This window comes from Acromyrmex echinatior, chromosome 18 (genome assembly GCF_024713525.1).
Source record: "Acromyrmex echinatior isolate Ae372 chromosome 18, ASM2471352v2, whole genome shotgun sequence".
NCBI classification, from domain to species: domain Eukaryota; kingdom Metazoa; phylum Arthropoda; class Insecta; order Hymenoptera; family Formicidae; genus Acromyrmex; species Acromyrmex echinatior.
This window is the reverse complement of record NC_141869.1, coordinates 4,112,566-4,138,321: the sequence shown is the minus strand read 5'-3', so window position 1 is coordinate 4,138,321 and position 25,756 is coordinate 4,112,566. Positions and strand designations below refer to the sequence as shown.

Sequence of the window (25,756 nt, the reverse complement as noted above, 5' to 3'; positions counted from 1 at the left end):
ATTTTATTGTATTTTGCTAATTAATTGCATTATGACAATAAAATAATTACCAATCATATTGCAATCATAACTTTTTAAATATTATCTTTTATTATAATTCTTTATATATTCAATAATTACAATAATAAATTCTTTATAATACAATGTATAATTATAAATGCTGTTCGAAATATAATAAAAATTATATTATAGAAGCATAAGTTATAAAATTTACTAATGCGGGATTACACGAAAACGTCAAAAATACATACGATAACATAAAAATTTTTCTAAACCAACCAGTTTAATGAAATATTGATAAAAGTGGGATGAAATACTAACTTAGATCGTATTCACTATTAATTATTAACTTCTGATTGTAAAACTTATTAATATCGCGATAAAAAGTCATTAATATATTTATAAGAGCACTTTTATCGTATTCAAGATAACTATCCCAATAATTTGATCACATCAAGATCCTTCCGCCTTGTGCTATTGATTAGTATACGATATATAAAAAGGAATAATCTTCATAGTGAAGAATGAACTTAATTGTGATTCTACGTCAATTTCACAAAATCCATTCGCAAAGAAAAGTTAAGCAATTGGTCAAACACCAGTAGTCTTGTTACAGGAGAATATGAATTCTGAGTCTTTCAAACCATTTATGATAGTAATAATTTTGGTAGCAATGTCAATAATAATTAACATTTTTAGTGTATCTTTAATATAATATTAAAATTCGCAAGAAAATATTCAGCCACATTACTAAAAATCATCTCTTATTAAAAATAAATGAATAGAATGATTTCCTTATGGAATAGTGGTTACGAAGGAATATATTTAACAACAATAAAATACATGCATTATTGTAATTTTTTATATGTATCGGTACAAAAGTTTCTCGGGTACCAACTGTTCGAGATAAATCGATTCTGATAATAACGGGATTTTAAAGAACTATATTTTTATAATGAAAAATATATTATAAAATTTAACAATTCCTATTTTCAAAAAATTTTAATTATTATTGTAATATCCCGCTAATATGAGGGTACTCATTTGACTTATCTCAAATTTTTTATACCCATACATTTTTTCATGTATTCGCAATAACATTAAAAAAATATAAAGCATTTTGGTAAAAATTATCTAAATTGACAAATATCAAAATGTCTTAAATAATCTCATAATATCTGCATGTATTTTATTACAGAAAAAAAAAAATATATATTAGGTGTTGGAATTAATTCGTAGCGTTTTACAAGTGATGGGAAGTACTTTCATTAATGTATTTTTTAATGCTCATGTGAAATAAATAACATTCTTTCATTAAAAACGCTACGAATTAATTCCAACACCTAATATATACACATATAAATTAATAATAAATCCTAATAATATTCTAGAATGGCGGGATGTCCAATACCTAAAAATAATTTTTAATAATAATTAGAAAATCAAATATACACATTCGTAGCCGTATTTTTATTAAAGCAATTATAAAAAAATACGCAAATTATTTGTATAAAACTTAAATTGATTTCATAATTTAAATTTATATATGTAATCATTATACATATATCCATATTAATCATGCAATGCTAAATTCCTATTGTTATTAAGACAGTCTATTATTAACATTATTACTAGTGGCAGAACATTTAGTAAAATTAAGAAAGCGACGAAAATTGTCAAATATATCACTGAATTAATTTCGCAAGTTAACCTTAAAAATAGCAATTGTTATTGAATCATTAGTAAAATGATTCAATAACAATTACTTTCAGGAATTGACGAGAAAACCCGGGATTAATTCCGATCAAAAGTCCTGTACAAAAATTCCTGTACAAAAATCTCGAACGGAATACCAAACTAAACTTTGCGAATGCGACTTTACGGAAAACGACGAGGAACAACTATTCATGATGCAAATAATTACGACTTTCTTTTTCTTATCGATACAAACTACGTATTCTGGCATATATCTGATGCGAGGGACAGCGATGAGGACTTTACAATAATAAATCAATTACTAAAGTATACTTGTAATTGTGTAATGTTAAAAATATAAATGTCAAAAAGCAAACAAGAAGTTAATATTTAACCATTGCCTCAGTCAAAACTCTAATCTTTACTGACTTATTTAATAAATTTGTATACTAAGTACACAGAAAAGACAAAGAAAAATTGACGATTATTCTGAGCCGAAAATTTTTAATTAAAAGTTACTCAAAATTATTAATTTTGAGTATTTTTAACTTTTTGATATTCAAAATAAAATCTAAAATTTTAAAAAAGTTTTAAAATTAAATATTTATCAAACTCGTTAAATCAATTTTTGTTATCATATGTCGTCGATTTCGTGTAATTTACATCAATAAAGCAACAATAAATTTGATTTACTATGACAAGATAAATGCTACATGTATTGAACAGATATATTTAATACGGTTATAAACATTCCAATAAATATATAATTAACTAGTAATTATTGCGCAAATTATAAAAATAAACATGATGGCATTTACCTGGACATAGTTTACATAAATTTTATATTACGTACCTAATATATATTACATTACGTACTATTATATTTACATTTGTTTATAACAAAATTAATTACAATATTAACGCGTTACACACACTTTGTATATGTACAGAATTTTATAAGAAATTAATTTTAATTTCAGGGGAGCTGAAAATTCAATGAAATTCAAAATTATATATAATTTGGTTTATTTTTATTGTATATTTGATATTTGGAACGGAATGCTGATAATTAAATAAAATTTAAAATTAATTAAAAATTTTATTTAATTTTTAATTCTTCCTTTCCAATTATCAAGTATTACATGTGATATGTATATATCCCTACCTACATGTCACACAGTTTACTAGTTAGATTTATTATGTAATATGTTTTAGATTCATTACACTTATTTTTTATTTTTTAAATAAAATTTAATTACCCGACCGCGAAATTTATTTAAGTATTATTTTATTTGTAATAATTTAATTTTTTAATTTAAAATGATTGTATTTATCCCTACCTATCCATACTTGTCCTACCTACCCGTATTTTCATTTATTCATGTCTATCCTATCTCTACCCATGTTCCTACCTACATCACTTCATAATGTGTAATAACACCGCGAATATAATACGTTAATGGCACGTTAATGGCTCTGTATTCAGCAGAGAAAACAGCTTTACAAATGTTGTAAAATTCTTCAATATGATTGATTTTTGCTTTTAGTTCCTTATGGATTTAAATGTATAAGTTAACCATATTAAAGAATTTTACAGCAGTTGCAAAGCTGCTTTCTCTGCTGAATGCAGCTAACACCTAATTATCTGCTATCGCATGCTGATAAATTCAGCGGAATGATCTAATCAATCATAATAATAATACATAAGTAATTATTAAAATAGGTTTTCAATCTTTAAAATACAAAAAAAATTAACAAATAATAGGGCTAATGAGAGTCAACAGGGATAATCAAACGCAAGATTAAAAAAATCTACAAAACTTGCGCTTGATTATCCACGCTGACTCTCATTAGCCCTGTTGTTTATTGATTAATTTGTATTTTAAATAAGCAACACTTCAAAACAATATAAGAACTCGCAATTCGCGAGCAAATTACCCTCCCGAATATTTAATTTATCTTTATACATTGAGAAGAAAAGTTTGTTCAACTAATTACACACATGTAATTGTTTGCAAATTTGGTTAATTCAACAAATTTCATTTAATTGAATTTAACCGTAGTCTGCTTATACTGAAAAGTTTATTAAGCAGATTACGGTTAAATTCGATTAAATAAAATTTGCTAAAATAATCATATCCGCAAATAACTAAATGTGTTTAATTCGTTAAACAAATTTTTTTCTTAGTGTACATGATTTTTAAAAACTTTTAAAAACTTAAATTGGTGTTAAACACCAACCTATTTCGTATACTCTTACAATAGATACACTTCTTTCTTCTGGCCAGATTGAACTCACCTTTCGTTGCTCCTGACCAACATTCTGGTTTCATATGCCAGAAATTGACAATAAGGAGAAATACTCCTTTTTGTTGCCAACTGTTGCCGACTAATCGTCGGCAATAAGCGTAAGATTTTACGCTTTTGTACGATGCGCGAAACACGAACGCGTCGCGAAAAGGCCATAATATTAATAAAATTGACTAGATATTAATATGAATAATTATCAATAAAAATAATAATAATTATATTAATTTTGCAAATAAATGTCGCGTTTATTCGAAAAATGTAAATATTAAGATTAAAAATAAATTTAATGACAAAAAATTTTTTAATCCAACGTTTTGATTTCAAAAATTTCGAATATTATAAAACTAGATTAAATTTCTGAATATAAACATTATAATATAAAGAACAAAACTTTAATTTAAAAATAAATTGAAATGACTAAATCAATTATCATCCGATAAAATTCAAAGCTCATATTTTTAACGATTCGAACGATTCGTTGCTGAATCTCATCTCAAAGCATGCGGAGATGAGAAATTCAGATGAATGATATAAGATTCAAAAGGAATAATTTTCTCTTGCATCAATAAATATATCTCTTTATATTTCGAAAATTATTAGAATCATTTCTGTATAATTTATTATTTTAATATTAAGTATTTTAAGTTATACAAAACTCTGAACGCAATTTTAAAATAATTATGAGATAAAATTCTTCTATTTCTTGATAAAATGTATATTTTTGATCTTACATCATGTTACTACTTTAACTGGTATAAAATCCAGTTACTACATATGGATAAGTTATAAAAGATCAGGCTAAAGTTAGTGCATTGAAATAAACATAATAATTAATAATCATAAAATGTCTTTTATTGAAAAACGAGGTGAATATTTTATATGCGTTATTAAAATTTTCGTTGTTATTTCATCAGTACATATATACAAATAAGTGTAAAATAATAGAAGAAATTTTTTAAATAAATAGTACACATTATACATATATGTGTATGTAGATATTGCTTTTCTGCACCAACTTGTATAAAACTTAATCCTGAATGAATATTTGGAAATAGGATAGATAGGAAAATTAATAAAATAATATTTGTTTGTTACACTGTAACAACGCTTTTCCATATGATTATGATATTGCATCCGAGAAAAAATATTTTATATATAATTATATAAAATTAAATAAAAATATATATAATTTTATATAATTATATATAATTATATATATTAGGTGTTGGAATTAATTCGTAGCGTTTTACAAGTGATGGGAAGTACTTTCATTAATGTATTTTTTAATGCTCATGTGAAATAAATAACATTCTTTCATTAAAAAACTAAGGTGTTGAATTAATTCCAACACCTAATATTTATATATATTTATAATTAATATATAAACTTTATATATAACTTTATATAATTTTATATAATTGTATATGGAATATTTTTTCTCGAGCATAGATAACAATTTCATTCATTCTAATTATTATTTTATGTAAGCTTTCTATAGCTTTTTAATTTTATTGTATTTCATATATTGAAAAAACGAATATTTTATTTTTTTTTATTTTTATTTTCAAGTGTGTCAAGACGTATTCCCGGGAAAAAAATAATATATATAATATATATAATATTATATATATTATTTTATATTAAATATTATAATTAATATTTTACTTTATATTAAAAAATAATATATTTAATATTAAATTAACTATTAAAAAACTATTTTACATATAATTATATACAATTACATAAAATTTTATGTAACTTTATATAATTGTATATAAATGGATATATTTGATATATAATTGTATATAAATACATGTAATTATATGTAATTATTATATAAAACACGTCCATTTATATATAATTGTAATATATTTGTAATATATTATAATAATTGTAAAATTATATATATTTTTAAATACATAATTTTATATAATTATATATATATATATATATATATATATATAATTATATAAAATTATGTATATAAAAATATATATAATTTTATACAATTATGTATAAATGGACGTATTTTATATAATAATTGCATATAATTATATTTATATACTATATACAAATATATATTATATAATTATATATCTCAAATATAATAATTATATAATAATTGCATATAAGTATATATAATTATATGCAATTATTATATTAGGTGTTGGAATTAATTCGTAGCGTTTTACAAGTGATGGGAAGTACTTTCATTAATGTATTTTTTAATGCTCATGTGAAATAAATAACATTCTTTCATTAAAAACGCTACGAATTTATTCCAACACCTAATATAAAATATGTCCATTTATACATAATTGTATAAAATTATACATATTTTTATATATATAATTTTATATAATTATGCATAATATATATAATTTTATACAATTATGCATAAATGGACATATTGCATATAATTATATATATTTATATACAATTATATATCAAATACATCCATTTATATACAATTATATAAAGTTACATATAATTATTTTATGTAATTTTATATAATTATATGTAAAATAGGTTTCCCCCTAGTTACTTTAGTATTATTATATATAAAACACGATCATTGAAACAACCTATTTTTTATTATATTTCTGAGTTTGAATTATCAAACCGAGCTTGAGTTACTTCGTATCAAAGCGTTCACATTAACGTATAAATTTACAATTAGTAAATAAAATTTGAGCTAAATTGAATAATCTTCCTGAGTTAAATAATTTTACTCTATTCTTATAGTTAAATTAACAAGATATTGTGTAAAAGCAATGGCAACATATAGGAATAATTTAAAATAACTCAAACTGGGTATAACATGACATTATAAATTTATCAGTATATGCACAATATATAACAACAATAAGAAGGTATTCAGGATTAAGTTTATTCTAATCTGTTTTAACTTATCCATTTTAAGACAACGGATGTATGGAATTCTTTACATATATTTATCTGTATATTTTTATTAAATTAATGCATATATGCATTTATAGATATATAATATATTAATAAAATTACCATACATCCGTTATCTCAATAAAAACATTAATTCGTCACTCACCAACTCGATGCGCAACAGCGGAGTTCTGCAACGTCGCTACGGTGATTCTGTAACAAAAAAATATATAATTCAAATTATAACAAATCAGAAAGAACACAAACAATATTTAAAAAAAAAAACGCAAAGTTGTCTTAAAATAATCATATAATTTTCAAAATGTATAGTTTTTATAAGCATCGAATTTTTTAATTCATTGAGTTAGATATTTATAAAATAATTATGTATTTTTTAAAACAGATCTTCAAAATTCGTATATATGAAATTTTAAAATAATTTTAAAATAATCCTTTTTCTAATTATCATTTTTAAATCATTGTAAAATAAAACGACTCAAAAATAAATAGAAGAAAGATATTGATTTTACATAAGCAAAAAATATTTACCGCAAGGTTGCTCCGCCGGTGCCCGATGTCTCTACCAGACCTCCTCCTCCTCTCAGAATCGGGTTGACATCCTCTCGCACAAGACACTCGCGTAAATCACTCGCGAATAATACACTAAACGCGCGCGGACTATAACTTGAGTCCGATAACTTGAACGGCACTCCCGAAGTAAAACGCGCGACGCGACGAACCGGCTGCGATTCGTTCATTTTCAAGTAAATCGGCGACGAGGGTACGTTAGCTTCTCCATTGGATTTTTACACGAAAAGAACGATTTTATTCAATATCTAAAAATTTATTCAGACATATCCAAAAATTTTTAAATAATTGAAAAAAATCGTTCTTTTCATGTAAATATCCTTTGGGTACTGAGCCCTCTCACCACGTCAAGGTGTACCCGGAGAGGGAAGATAATCTGAAAAATGTAATATATAGCTATTATCTATATTACTATGCAATTACTATGCAATCGGTTAATTTTTAGAAACGAATATCACATCTGCAATTTATACATCAATAATATGATTAGAGTCTAAAATAAAAGAGATTAATAAAAAAGAGAAATTTTTCTTTTATTACTGAAATGTTTCTTTTATTACTGATAAGTTCCAAAGTTACGGTAAATTTTTAAATGGATCCTCATATAACGAATACAAGAACAAAAAATTATTGTATGAGAGTATTCATATATTAAATCATTCCTTTTTTATGATACAGACAAGAGGTATCGATATACTGATTGTGTAATACGCATTAACGTTAATATTTCGACAGTTATATTATGAATAATTAGAATATCGGCCCAAGATATAGATTAAAACTTAAAAAAAATAAGTAAAGATTAATTATGAATTATACATTCTTTAAATAAGATAAATGCAAACATTTTGTAAATTGTAAAACAATTTAGATTCAATATAATAATGAATATAAATGGAATTCATATTATACATTTACAGATATATAAATTAGAGATATCTAAGGACGATATTCATAGTTCGTTTCTATTTCAAGACTGTCTTATGTTTTAAGACGGCTCTTTGATTCGTGACTTCTTAAAACTGTTCTTAAGACAGTCTTGAATATAAACTCTGACTGTGAATATCGACCCAAGATATAGATGAGTTGTGTGCGTACGAATCCAAGTCATAAAACAAAAATCGCATAATAAAATTGTGTAATATTCATCGAAGAATATTAAAACGAGTAGATTATTTTATTGAATTTAATATACGTTAATATTTCGACAGTTAGATGATCGGCGCGCAACCTTGAAGTGACGATGGTACGGGGTGGCACGGAGCGGCGCGTCAACATGTTACTTCGCGGAAAAATGACGAGCGGCGTAAACATGACGCGCCGCTTCGTGCCACCCCGTACCATCGTCACTTCAAGGTTGCGTGCCGATCATCTAACTGTCGAAATATTAACGTATATTATAAATTCAGTAAAATAATCTACTCGTTTTAATATTCTTCGATGAATGTTACACGATGTTTTATTATGCGATTTTTGTTTTATGTCTTGGATTCGTTACGCACACAACTCATCTATATCTTGGGCCGATATTCACAGTCAGAATTTATATTCAAGACTGTCTTAAGAACAGTTTTAAGAAGTCGCGAATCAAAGGACTGTCTTAAAACATTACTTAAGACAGTCTTGAAGTAGGAACGAACTATGAATATCCTTAGATATCTCTAATTGATATATCTGTAAATGTATAATATGAATTCCATTTATACCCATTATTATATTGAGTCTAAATTGTTTTATAATTTACAAAATGTTAGCATTTATTTTATTTAAAGAATGTATAATTCATAAATAATCTTTATTTAAGTAAAACTCAAAAAAAGCAATAAAGATTGAAATATAATCGTTAGTACACACCTTAGGTAGTTTTGGGCAACATTACTAGTTGAGCATCCTTAGATAATACATCAATTCGCGATCGATATCTAATTTTCGTGGATTAATGCGCGACACGCGGAGCGACACGTGCCACACATCCGTCTCCTTTCGAGGTCGCCGAGCGAATGCCGAAGTGATGACGTTGCCAACCACCGCACCGCGCGGCACGCTCCCCCTAGCTTTTCGCCGCGTGACACGTGACCCTTCCCCTCGCTTTTCATTGGGCGCCGTTTAGATGTTCAACTGTTGCTTATGAAAAATATTCATGATTCAATTATTCGTATTTTATATGATTTTGACAAACGGGTATCGTACATTTCATGCTTTGCTTTGTGGCATCTCTAGCATTTGTTCAATCCTATATTATTTACGCGATTCTTGTATAATTAGTAATTGTTCGCGTAGAGTATTTTTGATATTTCAACATTATGTCTCAATTTTTATTATTCTTTTAAATGATTCATACTTAAATAAAAATAATATTCTATACATTCTTTATGTAAAGATAAATGCAAATTTTCTTAATATTGTGGAACAATTTGTACTAAATGCAGCTTTGGCTAAGTATTGAATATCTTGTTAATCATTATCTAATTTTTTAGCTAAAAATTAATTTATAACATTACTGTTACTACAAATTATTCTGTGTTTAAAAAATTCTTTAAACTTATGTATATTGCCGATCTTAATAAAATAACTATTACAACTTATTTAAAATAAAGAATATAAACTAAGTTCCAGAAACTTATTTAAAATATAAAATCGTAGAAATCAGTAAAAAAACTAATACGACTTGTTTAAAAAAAATATATTAAATAGGCTTCAGAAACTTATTTAAAATATTCAATAAGAAATAAGTCAGAAATAGTTATTTAAAATAATAAATACTAAATAACTTTTTTATTTTTTTAATTTAAAATATATACTTTAAATAACTTTATTTTAAGTTTCTGGAATTTATTGTATATTTATTGTATATTTTAAATAAGTTATTTTCCCGAGCCATAATCGGCATTACACATAAGTTTAAAGAATTTTTGAAACACAGAATACTTTGCAGCAATAATAATGTCATAAATTAATTTTTTGGCTAAAAAATTAAATAATGATTGACAAGATATTTAATAATTTTAGTCAAAGCTGCATTTAACGCAAATTCTTCCGCAATATTAAGAAAATTGGCATTTATCTTTATACAAAGAATGTTATCAACCTTTATTTAAGTAGGAATCATTTAAAAGAATAATAAAAATTCAGACATAATGTTGGAATATCAAAAATACTCCACACACGTGAACAATTACTGATTACGTTTATAAGACCGCGCAAATAATGTAAGATTGAATAAGAGCTAGAGATGCACAAAGCGCGAAATGTACGATACCCATTTGTCAAAATCATGTAAAATACGAATAATTGAATAAACTGTGAAAATTTTTTAAACGTAATAGATGAACATGTAAACAGCGCCCAATGAAAAGCGAGGAAGGGTCACGCGTCACGCGGCGAAAAGCGAGGGGGAGCGTGCTGCGCGGCGCGGTGGTTGAGTACGTCATCACTTCGGCATTCGCTCGGCGACCTTAGACGGAGATGGATGTGTTGTACGAGTCGCTACGGGTGTCGTGTATTAATCTGCATTAATCGAAGAAAATTAGATATCCATGAAACGGGAATTGATGAATTGTGTAAGGATACTCAACTAATAATGTTGCTCAAAACTAAGGTGTGTGCTAAGGATATTATATCTCTATCTTTATTGCTTCCTTTGATTTAAACTTAAATAAAGATTAATTATAAATTATACATTCTTTAAATAAAGATAAATGCAAACATTTTTAACTTATAAAATAATTCGGATTGAATATAATAATGGATATAAATAGCATTTATATTATATATTTAGAAATATAAATTAAAGATATATCTATATAAGGGCGGTATTCATAGTCCGTTCTTATTTCAAGACTGTCTTAAATAATGTCTTAAAATGCTAATACGATCCTCTGATTCGTGACTTCTTAAGATTGTACTTAAGATAGTCTTGACTATGAATGTCGGTCTAAGATATAGATGAGTTGTGTGCGTAACGATCCAAAAAATAAAAAAAAACGAAAATCGTACAAACATCGTGTAATATTCATCGAAGAATATTAAACGAAGATATTCATGAGCTGCGTGAATGCATGAAAAATCTAAGAAATAAAGCAAATACCGTGCAATAAAGCCTATTGATCGGAAAACATAAAAAATGTAAAGTATATATTATTTTACTTATTCGTAATATTCGTTATTATTTCGAAAGTTAGACGGTTGGCGCGCGACCTTGTGGGGGGCGATGGTACGGGGTGGCACGGAGCGACGCGTCACATTTCTGCGTAGTTACCGCGCAGTCATTCCGTTCTTGAGGCTCGTGCGGACAGGTTGCTATGCTACGTGCTGCTCTTCTTTACACTTTTTTTTAAACTATAATCGCGATAAATATATAATTCGAATCGTCGCATTTCAGATTCCAAAAATTTACATAAAATATTTAATAAGAAAGCCATGAAAAGTTTTTTAACCCGTAATACATACGTACCTTTGGGCCATTCGTGTCCTGCGCATTTCTTTTCTTTGAAATATTAAGAGCATCTGGTCAAATATTCTTTTCTAAAAAAAGTTTAGTATCTAGAGAACAAGTTTTGTGCTTTGTCAGCTTCTCTCTCTCTCTCTCTCTCTCTCTCAATTCGTTTTGTTTCAGAGTTTTACTACAAAGTTTTCATAAGAAAAAGTGCATTTTTCTCATTTTGTTAATTATATTTAGTTATAACAATTAATTGAATTTATATACAATTTGTTATAATATACAACTTTACAAATATTTTTTAAAAATGTTAAAATATATGTAAAAATCATCATTTAATAATTTTTATATATTCGTAAAAGTGATGAAAATTAATCCAGAATACAAATGACCTAAAATGTGTGTTAAGAAAAAATATATATTGTGTAGTTTATATCTTTCTTCGAGAGGAGAGTAGTGCGCGGGAGCATTTTACGGTTACAGGAAAAAGATTCTCATGTTCTCTCTCAAGTTTCTCTCTCTGGAGTGCGTTCCAAAATCTAACTATAGTAATTATAACTCTACAGTTGACGTCACGTAAACTATAGAGTTTTGGTAACTGTGGTTACGTTTTGGAACGTAGCTCTAGTAGCTAGTTGCATGGAGATTGATGGAAATCCGGCTTTAATCGAGGCTAAAGGATTTCTAAAAAATTGAGATTGTCGACGAGGAGAAAAATAACATACATGGCAGGATAGAGGCGCGTGGAGTTGAAGCGTGACTTGTGCAACGATTTCGCAAGCTTGAGGCCATCAAGCAAGACTCCTTGAAATACATCGTATTTGTTACCGACACGCCTGAAGCCGCATCTGCCGTGCCGTTCGGGATTATGAGCTGTGGCGGTCTTAACCTTTACTGACAGTTCCGCATATTCAGGTAACGTACTTCATTGTATTTGAGAATTTGTATGTATATGAGGCTCGAATGCCTCGAATCCTTGAGCTCGCATTGCATCTCGTTGCGAAAGTCTCGACTTCACATACCCTCCGCTGTAGATACACATCTACGGTTAGGTTAGGTTTAGGGCGGAATATATCGGCGCCACGAAGGGCTTCTATACTGAGATGATTTATTGCATGATTTAGTTGTTAATATCATTACACAATGATTTTTCGCCGAATGTTTTTATTATGCTTGTATTACTTTTATTATTATGTATAGATTATGCGTATGTTGTTGATAAGAAATTGTGCGGTATATTTATTAATGTATGTAGATTACGCATTTGTATCATTGATAAAAAAATGTGCGAGATATTACGAAGAAAATAGAAGTTGCTTAATTGAACGATCTGGTATAAACTGGATGCTTGTATCGAGTTGAATTTCTTTATTTTAATTGATTAGGATATATGCTTAATTTTTGTATGAGAGAGAGAGTTGGAACTTTTTAGTCATTGTTGATCATTCTTTGGATGGTGTGAGTTTTAATGAAGCTGCTGTATGTTTTCTTGCTTGATTGCTTGCATTTTAATAAATTATTAGAAATTATGCGTCTAGAGCTATATTTTGATTTTTATCAATTTTCGTCTAGATATCATTTTATCCTTATTGTTTACCAAATATTACAGCTGGAGTATAGATCTTTGCATAATATATAATGTATAAAGTTTAAGAGAATTAACCAATTAAAGTCTTTTCCATGAAGAACTCTGATTGCTTGATTCTCTAACTTTATACTAGACCTATCCAATTTTAGTTCCTGAGCTAAAATACGAAGCCATCAAAAGAAAAAAGAAAAAAGAAAAAAGAAAAAAACTGTGGATAGGATTTCAGGTACTGTAAAATATTTATATGCGTTTCAGCGACACTGTACAGTCCCTGAAATCTTGTCTATATTGATTTTTGTGTGTCGATGAGGCTGCGTTTTGGTTCCGGAGTCAAATTGAACGGGTCTGTTTTATGCATTATACGTTATGCACAATGATCTGTGCCCCGAACTTTAAACAAATGGTTTTCACAACAAATAGTTTCAACAACTTTCCAGCAAGAAACACAGTCTAACAAAGTAATCAATTCATTTTTGTTTAACATTATCAAATAAAGGATGATTCACTATGTTATACTTCACAATGTTATCTGTGTCTTTTACTGGAGAACAAGAGTTAAGGATACCTGAGTGACGCTCAGATGGAAATTTGGCCCTATGTGATGCAATTTTAGTAATTTACTTAGAATACTTTATTTAGAATAAGCAATCCAGCGAGAAAAAATATATCGTATGCCACTGGTTTTATATATTGTGGCTATCGTGTTTTAGGTCACATAAGAAACACCAAAAATGCAGACGATAAAGTGTGTTGTGGTAGGCGATGGAGCAGTTGGTAAAACATGTCTCTTGATTTCGTATACCACAAACAAGTTTCCTTCTGAATATGTGCCTACTGTTTTTGACAACTATGCAGTAACTGTAATGATAGGAGGTGACCCATATACATTAGGATTATTTGATACAGCAGGTAAAAGATTTTCCTTGAATTATTTTTTAAAGAGGCAGTTCAGTCTATATAATATTTCCTAACTTAATTTTACTTTTTGTGTTTTTTAGGTCAGGAAGATTATGATAGATTGCGTCCTTTAAGTTATCCTCAGACTGACGTGTTTCTTGTGTGCTTCTCAGTTGTGTCACCGTCATCATTTGAAAATGTAAAAGAAAAGGTAATGTATCTGTTACGTTCCTGTATATGAGCGTATCAATTGATATTCTGTTGTAATAACATATTGTCTTGCAGTGGGTACCAGAAATAACGCATCATTGTCAGAGAACTCCATTTTTACTTGTCGGAACTCAAATTGATTTAAGAGATGATGTTGCAACAACAGAGAAACTTGCAAAGAACAAACAGAAGCCAATATCTGGTGAACAGGGGGAAAAACTTGCTAAGGAACTCAAGGCTGTAAAATATGTAGAGTGCAGTGCTCTGACGCAGGTAAATGAAAATCATTTTTGTCTTAATTATAGTCATTTTTGTTTTAATTATACGCTATTTGTAAAATATTGATTGATATATTTACAAAATTTTTTATAATACAGAAGATGTTAAATTATTATTTGAATTAAATCTATTGATAAACCTATTAGTATAGCTATACTGATTGTGAGTAAAATAAAAGAGAATTATACTTTTTTATTATATTATTTTAAAACAATAATATCGTAATATGAAATTGTGATTTCTTTGCTATATTAGAAAGGATTGAAGAATGTATTCGATGAAGCTATTTTAGCTGCATTGGAACCGCCCGAGCCAGTGAAGAAGAGGAAGTGTATACTTCTGTAAGGTGACAAAATGTTACCATCGATGGAATTCATGTCCGATTTCAAACCGACACTGTAGTACCAGGCGACGATCTTGTGTGTAGTATACTCTATTAAATAGAACTAAATTTGCCTCTATACGAATTCGTAATCGTATTCGAAAAGGATAAACAAATAGTGCAGTCGACTGCAAATACATTCCACGAGACATTGAGGCGATAATGATTCTGAGTTTATAAAGCCGGATAAAACTTTTCTATCAAATAATAATGACTGTTTTTTTGAGAAAAGTTATTGCACAAAGCTTTCATTTTTCCAATACGACTTTCGAGAAAGAGGCGATTTGGAAGGCGCCGAGGATTTTCAAATAAATCTCGAAATCTCGTTCTAAACTCGTTGACTTTACACTTAATAGGAACGGAGTTATGGAGAAACAAATAAAGATTGGTGCTATTGTTCAACAATATTTTTTTAAGTCGAAACATTTACCGAGATGAGGTATCTGAGTCGCATCGATATCTGATAGAGTACTCATTTGAGTAATAGGAGTGTTCAAATATCTTTCGCTAAAGCGATGATTGTTTCGGTACGTATTAGAATGAAATTTCCGTTCTTGGCGACGTCAGTATTAGGAGCTCTATGGTGAATGTGTAAAATGATAAGTATCATAGCAGTATCACTAGATATATTATCAATTACATGTGACACAAAAAAACTACTACTAATTCTAACAACCTATCTTATTATAAAGTATCTTTATTGATATTGGAGACTCTTATCGCGACACTGCAAACTTATTTGGATATTAGTATAATTTCAAAATGGAAGTTATTATAATGAATAATTTTATCATTTATCTTTTTTAAAGTGTTATCGCAAAAATTCTCTAATATCAATAATAAATTAATAATAATATTAATAATAAATCTTCGATCACATCTTTTAAATTATATATGGCAGCTGTCTTGAAGAGAGAAAGCTTTCGAGAAAACCGATCAATTTTTTTGTATATCTTTGAATGCTGTTTTCCTATATGGCAAAGTATTTTCAGCAACTTTACAACCATTTAATAAATCAGAATTAAAGAGCTTCTAAACCAATGTTAGCCTCCCTTTCAGTAACTGTACTGGATGCGTTTAGTACATGATGGAAAGCTTTAAAATTACTTAAATGATCATACGAAGGAAGAAAAGGATTGCCTGCAGATGAGGGAGAATAAGATAACTGGGGAGTAAAGCAATGGCACGCTGTATCAATTTTGGACAACGTAAACAATATTTAAGATTCCCCCTAAGATTGTATACACGATTTTTTTCAGTTATCATACAATGTTGCATGCAACGAATTTATAAGCGATTCACATCTGGCAGCATGCGACCGGCTGATTTTTTGTAATTGTCTGAATTGTCGCATATCATTAGTACTATTAACATGATGCGCGTTGCATGATGTGCATTCGATATGTAAACATCGATTGCAGAGGTTGTTGGGAGAGAAAGCATTTTATCAAAAAGGATTAATCAACTTTTACACTATGGATTCAGTTAAAAATAACAGCATTTATTAGCACTATAATGTGTCGTAATATATAGACACGATCATGTAACGAAATATTCGCATAAATATATTTATACCATGTATATGACGTCCGTTTTTTACTCATTAAGGTAAGGTCTGATTCTTTCGGATTAATGCATTTTGTATTATCTTTATCTCCTTTATTAAAAGCAGTTACTGACACTATCCCAAGAAGTAAGAACTATTCTAGAGATTGTGTTTAGATCGATATTGAAAATTATAGATAATATTTATAAGACTCGTTAATTAATAAGTTAATAAAATTCTGCTACATTTCACAATAAAGTGGGATTAATAATTGTGTTAAATAAGATTAAGGTAAATTTGTGAATATGATGAGAATATTACACTTTCAATAAATATGAATACATATCCCGTATATTTAGAATTTTATGCTGCCAATATTCTTTTATGAAAAATGTTAAGAAACGTTATAATTTATTCAGAAAATATTGCATATTCCAGAAAATATGGTATTAGATATTCGACGAAAGACATTAGTTATTCGCTATATCAAATTCGAATATTCGATTTTCTATAATAAAATTTGTACGAGATTTTTTAGTCACATTTGAGGAAATACTCTAGAGAAGTTGTATACGCATTAATATACTGGCGCAATTATGCATGTTAAAATACGTGACGGTATATTTGGCGCATCTTATTAATCATATTTATCGATGATTCGCGACAATGTAGATTATATCTATAATTATTATTTCCAATTCGGCAGGCGGGTATATTCTGTTTGACTCACGTAGTTATGTCGTAGCCATTTTCAAAATTCGCGCCTGATCGTGCATAATTTTTCATATAAACACATATTTTTTTCCTCGAGACGGAATATCATTAAGGAAGTCGAATCAAGGAAATTTAAAAAATGCAGAATTTTAAGTAATTTGCTGAAATAAAAGCATACAATTCAGCAAAAAAACATGTCGAAAAATGAAATTTTCATTACAGTATTAGAGTTTATCCAGACAAACTTGCATAGCCATATAAATCTATACATAAAATCTATACATAAAAAATTATTTCAGTAATTTCTATTATAAAGACGCACGTCAAATGCGATTGGCTAATTTTCTTTATGCATGCGTTTATGATGGCTATGCAAATTATTTGGATAGACTCTCGTATTAAGCACGTATTCATAATAATTCTTTTAAGATTGTCTTAAGCATTTTCTTAAGAAGAAGATTTTCTAATACGGTATTCAGAGCCGTGGTTATTTTAAGATTGTATTAAATAATTAAGATTGTCTTAAAATACTATTACGACTCTCTGATTTGTTCATGACGTCTTAAGACTGTACTTAACTCAAGGAGAACAAGAAAATCAAAATAATGTCAATTTGATCTCATATTGACCGAATTTATGTTATATTTTGATCATGATAAAAACTCGATCTCAGATAATCTAAGAATAACTTTATATATAAAATTATTCTTAGATCATCTGAGATTGAGATTTTTATCATGATCAAAAAATGACATAAATTCGTCAAATTGACGAATATTATTTTGATTTTCTTGTTCTTCTTGGGTAAGACAGTCTTAAATATATAAGAACTATGAATCATCTTCTAATTGGTTCATGACATATTAATATTGTACTTAAAATAATCTCAAATATAAGAATTAATTATAAATACTGGCTTTACGGTGTATATTATCTGTGTCTATTTCTAATTGGAAAGCACCCTTTAATTTTTCAGACTTGTCGCGTTTCTATGTTTCATTTGATTCGCGTAGTCACGTCGCGGCCATTGTCCTCGCAAGAACAGTGTGCGATTCTGATTACGTTTTCGGCACATTTTTCCCATCGAGAGCAAGTCCCGCGTATAAACGAGCGTCAAGAGTGGCGAATTATGTGATGGGTAAACTTTGTAGAATATCAGATAATGCGTTAAGTGTGTACAATTGCAATTAATCTTTAATCGGTTTTTAGCAATCGAAATATTATTGCCGCTCGGCCAATGTGAATCTTATTCAGCATTTGAACATTTTACATATTTATTACAGCACATTTCGTTTCGCATCATTTAATCGGCTAATAAGATCGCGTAAGCATATTTCAAGTATAAAGGCAACTCTTGGACAAATCGAAGTATTTGAAATAGCGACCGTTATCATGGTGACGTCACGCGTTGCGCGAAGTTGGCAACGCGTCATTGGAATTTTTCGGGACGCGTCCGCGTCGCAGCAACTTCACGCGGATTCTCGCGAACGCTGCACCGACAGTAATTGACGATCGCGACGTTTCGTGGATTATTTGTTCGTTTGAAGTGTGAATTTTGAAACTTTGGAACGCAATTTGATAAGGTGATATGCGTATGTACACGGATAATTGTATCGGAAGAGCCGGCAAGTGCGGATTAACAATTAATTTTTGAAAGTTTGACGAAATTAACCGATTTTTGTGTTTGGCTCAAGTACTTTTTGACTATATTCGACCGTTACTGGTCGATCCCAGTTGAGAGACTGACAATAAGTGCCATAAAAAAGAAGAAGCTGATACAGAGATCGCGATATCGCGTTTATTGTGCCAATCGCGTGAACAATCCGTTGTTGATCGTGCGCATGATAAAACGTCGGGAGTGCCGTATAAAATGACGGGCGATTATTCTGTGCGTGTTTGTGCAATCGCGGTTGGTGGTGCCGCCTCGAGGAGTCTGCATCTCTGCAAACGAGCTTCCGGAGCGATGGAGCAGCGGACGAGAACACGACGACCGAGGAAGAGAGGAAGTCGACTGGTGAGTAAATTGAATTTATCAAGATTCTTACTATTTGAAAAAATCTAGAAAATATAGAATTTTTGCGATAAAATTTAATAATAAAATAAATAGAATTTTTACGATTTTTCCTTTGAAAATCAGGGATTTTCATGAAATTTTGTTGATACTCGAGCAGGAGTTTAAACTCTTATCCCCAGGTATCAGTTTTTTTTATTTAACATTCAGTAAACAGCAAGAATAAAATGATCCCAAGCAAAGCAAGTCACGATAACGTTAAATTGACATTAAAATGAATCGAAAATGATCGAAAAATGATTTTTAATGATCGTTTTAGAATCATTTTGACATCATTTTAATATCATTTTGATATCATAATAACTTGTTATTCTGCTTGGGATACCTGGGCATGTATTATGGAATTATTCGGAATGAATTCTGATCGAAATTATTTAATTATTTTCTAGATTTTTTCTAGATTTTAATTATTTTCTAGATTTTATTGTGTTTTGGTTTTTTATATAGAAAAAATTATTCCAATTATTAAAATTCTGAACAGATTTATAGACCTTTCTAGATCTGATAGTTGAATTAGTATACACTTTTAGAACTTTAAATGAAATGCGTATAATATATAATATTTGGTATTTGACGAAAGCGAGAAAGAAAATTTTAGTACAGAAAATTTTAGTATAGAAAATTTAGCAGGAATATATAAATAAATTATATATAATTATATGACTCTGATGAAAATCTGAACATATAGTACAGGGTAATTTATACTACCTAGAGAAACCTGAAAACTTAGAATTTTCAAGGAATTTCTTTTCTATCTTTGAAATATTATATATCAAGCATTTCAATTAATCAATGAACAATAAGAATAAAATAATGCATTATACACATTATGTATAAAATGCGGAAATACATTTTTTTAATCAGTATTTGAGGGAATTTTGGAAATTTTATTTTTATATTCTCTCTTTTTTAAAAATATTGTTTACTTGGAATTTTGAATGAAAATACCTAGAAAAGTTGGAATTTTTAGGAATTTTTTATAAGATTAAAATAATACTCTGTTTATACAGGGTGTCTGGAAATAATCGCCAAATATTTCATGGGCAGGTAGAGAGGACTAAACTGAATCGAAAAGTTCTCTACTATTTTGTAATTTTCGCAATAGTTTAACAAGATATTAATTACTAAAAATTGCCAAATATTGATCTTGAATAATTTTTTACTCAAATACTATCAACTTTATAGAAAAGCTGCAAGAGACAAAAATCATTTATTTTCTTCTCATAAAGTTCTAAAAAATTTTTCAGAATTTTTTATCAACTTTTTAGTACTGCATTTTCTTTTTTTACCAACTTGAGAAAATACGGTATTAAAAAATTCTGAAAAAATTCTGAAAAAATTCTCAGAACTTTATGAGAAGAAAATAAATAATTTTTGTTTCTTGCAGTTTTTCTGTAAAGTTGAGAGTATTTGAGTAAAAAATTATTCAATACGAATATTTGGCAATTTTTAGTAATTAATATCTTGTTAACTATTGCGAAAATTGCAAAATAGTAAAGGACTTTTCGACTCAGTTTAGTCCTCTCTACCTGCTCATAAAATATTTGACAATTATTTCCAGACATTCTGTATATTCACTTAGTTAATTTATGCGAAGTTGAAATACGTATATATCGAAAATCTCAATATAATAAATATTGATGCTGAGAAAATTTTTCTCATGTCGCGAGATTGAATTGATATTCTATATTTTTCAATTTCTACATTTTTAAGTATCCACATCAAGAATGTTGTTGTCCTCTCGAGAAAGTTTTAATTTTTTTTTTTATCTTAAGTGTTCGAATCGTGAAACTCGAATTTATATTTGTAATTGTCGCTTGAACGTATTAGATCGATCGATCTTCTTTCTTGCGCGCACGTTTCTTCGTCTTGATCGGTAATGACAACCGCGAGATACAGGGAGTACTCGGAGGTACTCCCGGGCCAAGAACCGGAGCCGAGAATCCCCTTGTCGATCCGGCACGTGCGAGCGGAAATGCAGGGGCCGTAGAGACGCAGAAACACGGGAGGCGGTCATTTGACGGTCTGATGGGATATCGCCGACGTGGATCGCCCACCGTCATCCACACGGCCGTTCTTCTCCGTGCCCTTCACGTCCTCCTCCCCGTCCCTCCTCCACCTCCTCGTTTCTTCTCCATTCAGTGGCGGATCCGGTGAACACGGTGCCTTAAGACGAGAAATTAATGCGCGATGAAAGCCGTTTGAAGTTTTAATTATTCAGTGATAGATGATAGTTTTGGTTTTATCTGATTTATTATTGATTTGAATTTGATTTATTACGTTTGAGAGTTGAGTATACGTTTTTATTGTATTAGTATATATTCTTGTTTATATAGTGTAGTTTATTCAATACATGGAAAAAACGATTTTGCTGAATTATTTAAAAATTTAGCTAAATACAGATCTGAAAATAATTTTGATGGACTCAAAATCGTTACGTAGAATTTCAAGCATGTTGTAAAAAGTTTTGTCATTCTGGCAATCAGTTTGAGCGTTGTACTTAATTATTTTGATGATTCAATAAAATTATTTTCAGATCTGTATTTAATTAAATTTTTAGAAGTTTTTTTTTAGCAAATCGTCTTTTCTGTGTACATGAAGAAAATGTTATATCAACAATATTATTTTAATTGAAAACAATTTTAAATAGTTTTAATTAAATTAACAATTTTGTTAATTCAAACACTTTGATGAAACAAATATGTCAAACTCTTTGAATTTTAATAAAATAAATATTATTTTATTATTTAATAAAATAAATAATATTATTAATGTCATTATCATTAATATATAATTAATATATAATTAATCATTATTAAATTAACAAGATTATTTCCAATTGAAAATCTAATATTGTTAATATATAACATTACTTTTTCTATGTATAAAATACTCAATGGAAATAAGAAGAATGATCTTATTAGAATCTAAAGCCATTCACAATTTTATTTTTTATGATAAAGTACGTTTCATGATGCAAAATGTTCTCACGCGCGAAACCCGATATATTACGAACGAACGTCGCCTGTCGAGGGATCCGCCACGACCGCCACTGCTTCTTCTTTCGAAGTAGTCTCTCGTGTTCCTCTTTGCTCGCGCGAAAAAGCACCCGCTGCTCTTTCCTCCGTCCCGTTTCTTCCCGTGGTCGATTGAGATTCGCCGGCGTAACGTGGCGCGTTGCGCCCTGTGGTTACTTCAATTAGGTGGAATCATAGTTACGTAGATCGGCGGCTGTACGTTGGCGACCGCAGCCGACACAGAAGGCGCGCCTTGGTCACGGAGCCATCGCGGACGTGCCTCCGGACTCCCTTGACATTATCGCTAATCATCTCGAATCGATAGCCGCGTCTACGCGAGGTGTATAGGTATATAGGTACAGGAATGCGCCGGACGTGCGCTGTCCGAACGACGTAATGCAGCTGCAGATGCAGGCACGATGTAATCCTAGTAATTGATCTATCGGAATGAGCGAACGCCTGGCGCCGACAAAAATCTCCGCGATAATTAGCTTCGGACATTCCTCGAATACGATTTTGCAGTATATTGGACTTAAAAAATTTGCATCTTTTTGAATTTTGATTTTTAACACTTTGACTACATGTATCCAATTGGATACACACCTTTCAATAAATATCAATTAAAAGTAACATACGTTAATGATACAATTTCACATTCAGCAATGTGAATAATAACTAGGCCTTAGTAGTACTATTGGAAACTAATAGATGTGTTAAGTTTATATTGTTGAGTATGAAATTATAACACTGATGTTATATTGCTTTTGGTTGGTGTTTAGACTGAGTGTCTATAGGAGTATTATCATTTGTACACGGAAAGAATGATTTTGCTAAAGTATCTAATAATTTAGCTAGATACAGATCTGAAAATAATTGAGTCATTAAAATAATTATATAGTACCATGAAAATAATTATGTAGACTGTTCAAACTGATTACTAGAAATTTTTTATAGCATTGCATTGTTCACCATGCTTGAGATTTTTTTCATAATGATTTTGATGATTTAACAAAATTATTTTCAGATCCTCAGTAGATAAATTTTTAAATACGTTAGCAAAATTGTTTCTTTTCGAGGATATAAACCGAAAATATTTTGTATTAATCTTATACAGAATTCTAATTGGAAAGAGATGATGAATAAGTTGAACCTCGATTAAGAATTAACTCGATTATGAATTGTGGAACTAGGCCTTAATAGTACTATGGGGAACTAAAAGTACTGATATTTATCACTTTAGAGGAAAATTGTCGTGCTAGATTTGCGAAGTTAGCACACTATATTTGCATATTTGGTTTTTTCATATAAAAAATTTGAAACTTTTATTTATTTGTAAGTAGAAGCTATGTGTAGAGCTATGAAAAGTGCTACTGAAACTATCATTATTTTTTTATATTAATAGAATCGTGCTAGCTTTACAGATCCCCAAAGAATCTATTACATAAATCGTAACAGTAAATTATTAATAAATTCTATTGATGTGGTCTTGGGAAATTAGAAGCAAAAACTCATGTGAGATAAGAGAAAGAGCAAGGCTTTACTTCTAACGTATAAGTCAATAGAATGTTACCCTTTTGTTCTTTTCAGAGCGAGAAGAATAAAAGGCTGACATCAACTAACAATAAAGCCTAATGCACAATTGAAAAGCACAGGCAAAAGGAACATCAGAGAATAACTGATTTCAACTTATCAGAAATCATATATTTTGATATATACATTGCAGTTTTGTATTGAAATTTGTTATTTCCTGTTCCTATTTCCTGTACTTAAATTACGTTAAACATTAAGCTTAAATAACACCAATGTTATAATTTCACTCAACAATACATGTGTCATATTACATTTATATTATTAAGTGTGAAATTATTATTATAACATTGATATTGTGTTACTGTTAGTTGGTGTTTATTGAGATTTTTATTATGTTTGAATTTTAGGATATTATAGTATATTTTCCTTTCTTCGATTTAAAATCCCCCAAAATCGATCCAGGTATCCAATTTTCTTCGCGTGTCTCCCTCCCTTTCTACTAGGACCTATGGGTTATTACACGAAAACAGACGAATTCTCGTAACGACCTAATAAAACGAGCCGCCAGGGCCACCTGGTGGAGCGGTCGTGTCGGGAGGGCCCCTTGGGCACGTTGACACAACTCATTTTTACGCGATGTCCAGCTCTCGATGGGCGGCCGCGGTCGTCCCGCGCGAGGACCCGCTGTTTATGCTGCTTTATGCCGGTGCTGGTCGTACCACCGCTCGCTGGGCTGAGTAATGGCGCGAGATCTGTGCCGTAGTCGCCGAGGGGGTGCCTCTCGACTCTCGGCCCGGAACGCGAGAGATACCATCGGAACTTGCGCGTAGATTTCTAGTCGCCCGTCGCGACGTCCCGCATACGTGCCATCCCGACGAAATCGTAGTGCTCCCTTCCTCAGGGCCGCACATCCTGCTGGTACCCTGGTTGAGAAACGAGACACGTCGGCTATGTACCCTATGTAGTCCACACAATTCCGTTCGCAATATGTAAAATTTATTTAGAGCAGACGTCCCATGTCTATTAATTTTTTATGAGAGAATTAAATTTTGTATTTATTAATTTTTAATGAGAATTTTTAATGTTTTAATTTAGAATGGATTATGCATCATGCATAGGAAGTTATTAAATATTTCGTTATATACGAAGTAGGTTATATATGAAGAATTTCTTTATTTGATAATTCAAATATCTCTTTGTCTTATTTTCGACATAAATATGTATATTTAAACAAATATATTTAAACTGTTACTAATTTTTATTTCATGGATTTGTATTTATATATTAATATCTTTCGCAATAATGATTTATTTCATTATTATCGTAATTAAATTATAACAATTTGCTGTGGCAATACAAGTTGAATTCAAAGAAATTTTACTGATAGATATTTTCATGTTTGACAATATTATTATTTATAAAATTAATAAAATAACTATTATCTTTGTTTTTACAAATCCATGATTTCTTTACCATCTTTATGATGATCTGATGAACCGTGATTTTTATATAGCAATCATTTATTTAAAATAGAAATAATTTCGAATGAATGGTATGGTCTTTCAGATTTTTTTCACTTACCTATATAAT

At 29.4% G+C, this 25,756-nt stretch overlaps 1 protein-coding gene across 3 annotated transcripts; it reads left to right on the top strand.

The window, feature by feature from the left end:
• Nucleotides 1-10,928: 10,928 nt before the first annotated feature.
• LOC105144891 (cdc42 homolog) lies at nucleotides 10,929-17,186 on the top strand. Of its 3 annotated transcripts, XR_845992.2 has the most exons (6): nucleotides 12,534-12,847; nucleotides 14,231-14,429; nucleotides 14,519-14,628; nucleotides 14,703-14,900; nucleotides 15,162-15,325; nucleotides 15,645-17,186. XR_845992.2 is itself a non-coding variant. In XM_011054126.2 (5 exons), exons 2-5 carry the CDS (start codon nucleotides 14,252-14,254, stop codon nucleotides 15,249-15,251), a joined length of 576 nt encoding a protein of 191 aa, XP_011052428.1. In that variant the 5' UTR covers nucleotides 10,929-11,092; nucleotides 14,231-14,251; the 3' UTR covers nucleotides 15,252-17,186. The 3 variants fall into 3 exon arrangements, 2 of the variants coding, with proteins under 2 accessions (XP_011052428.1, XP_011052426.1); XM_011054126.2 differs by lacking the exon at nucleotides 12,534-12,847 and adding an exon at nucleotides 10,929-11,092 and having other exon boundaries at nucleotides 15,162-17,186; XM_011054124.2 differs by having other exon boundaries at nucleotides 12,533-12,847; nucleotides 15,162-17,186.
• Nucleotides 17,187-25,756: the final 8,570 nt, after the last annotated feature.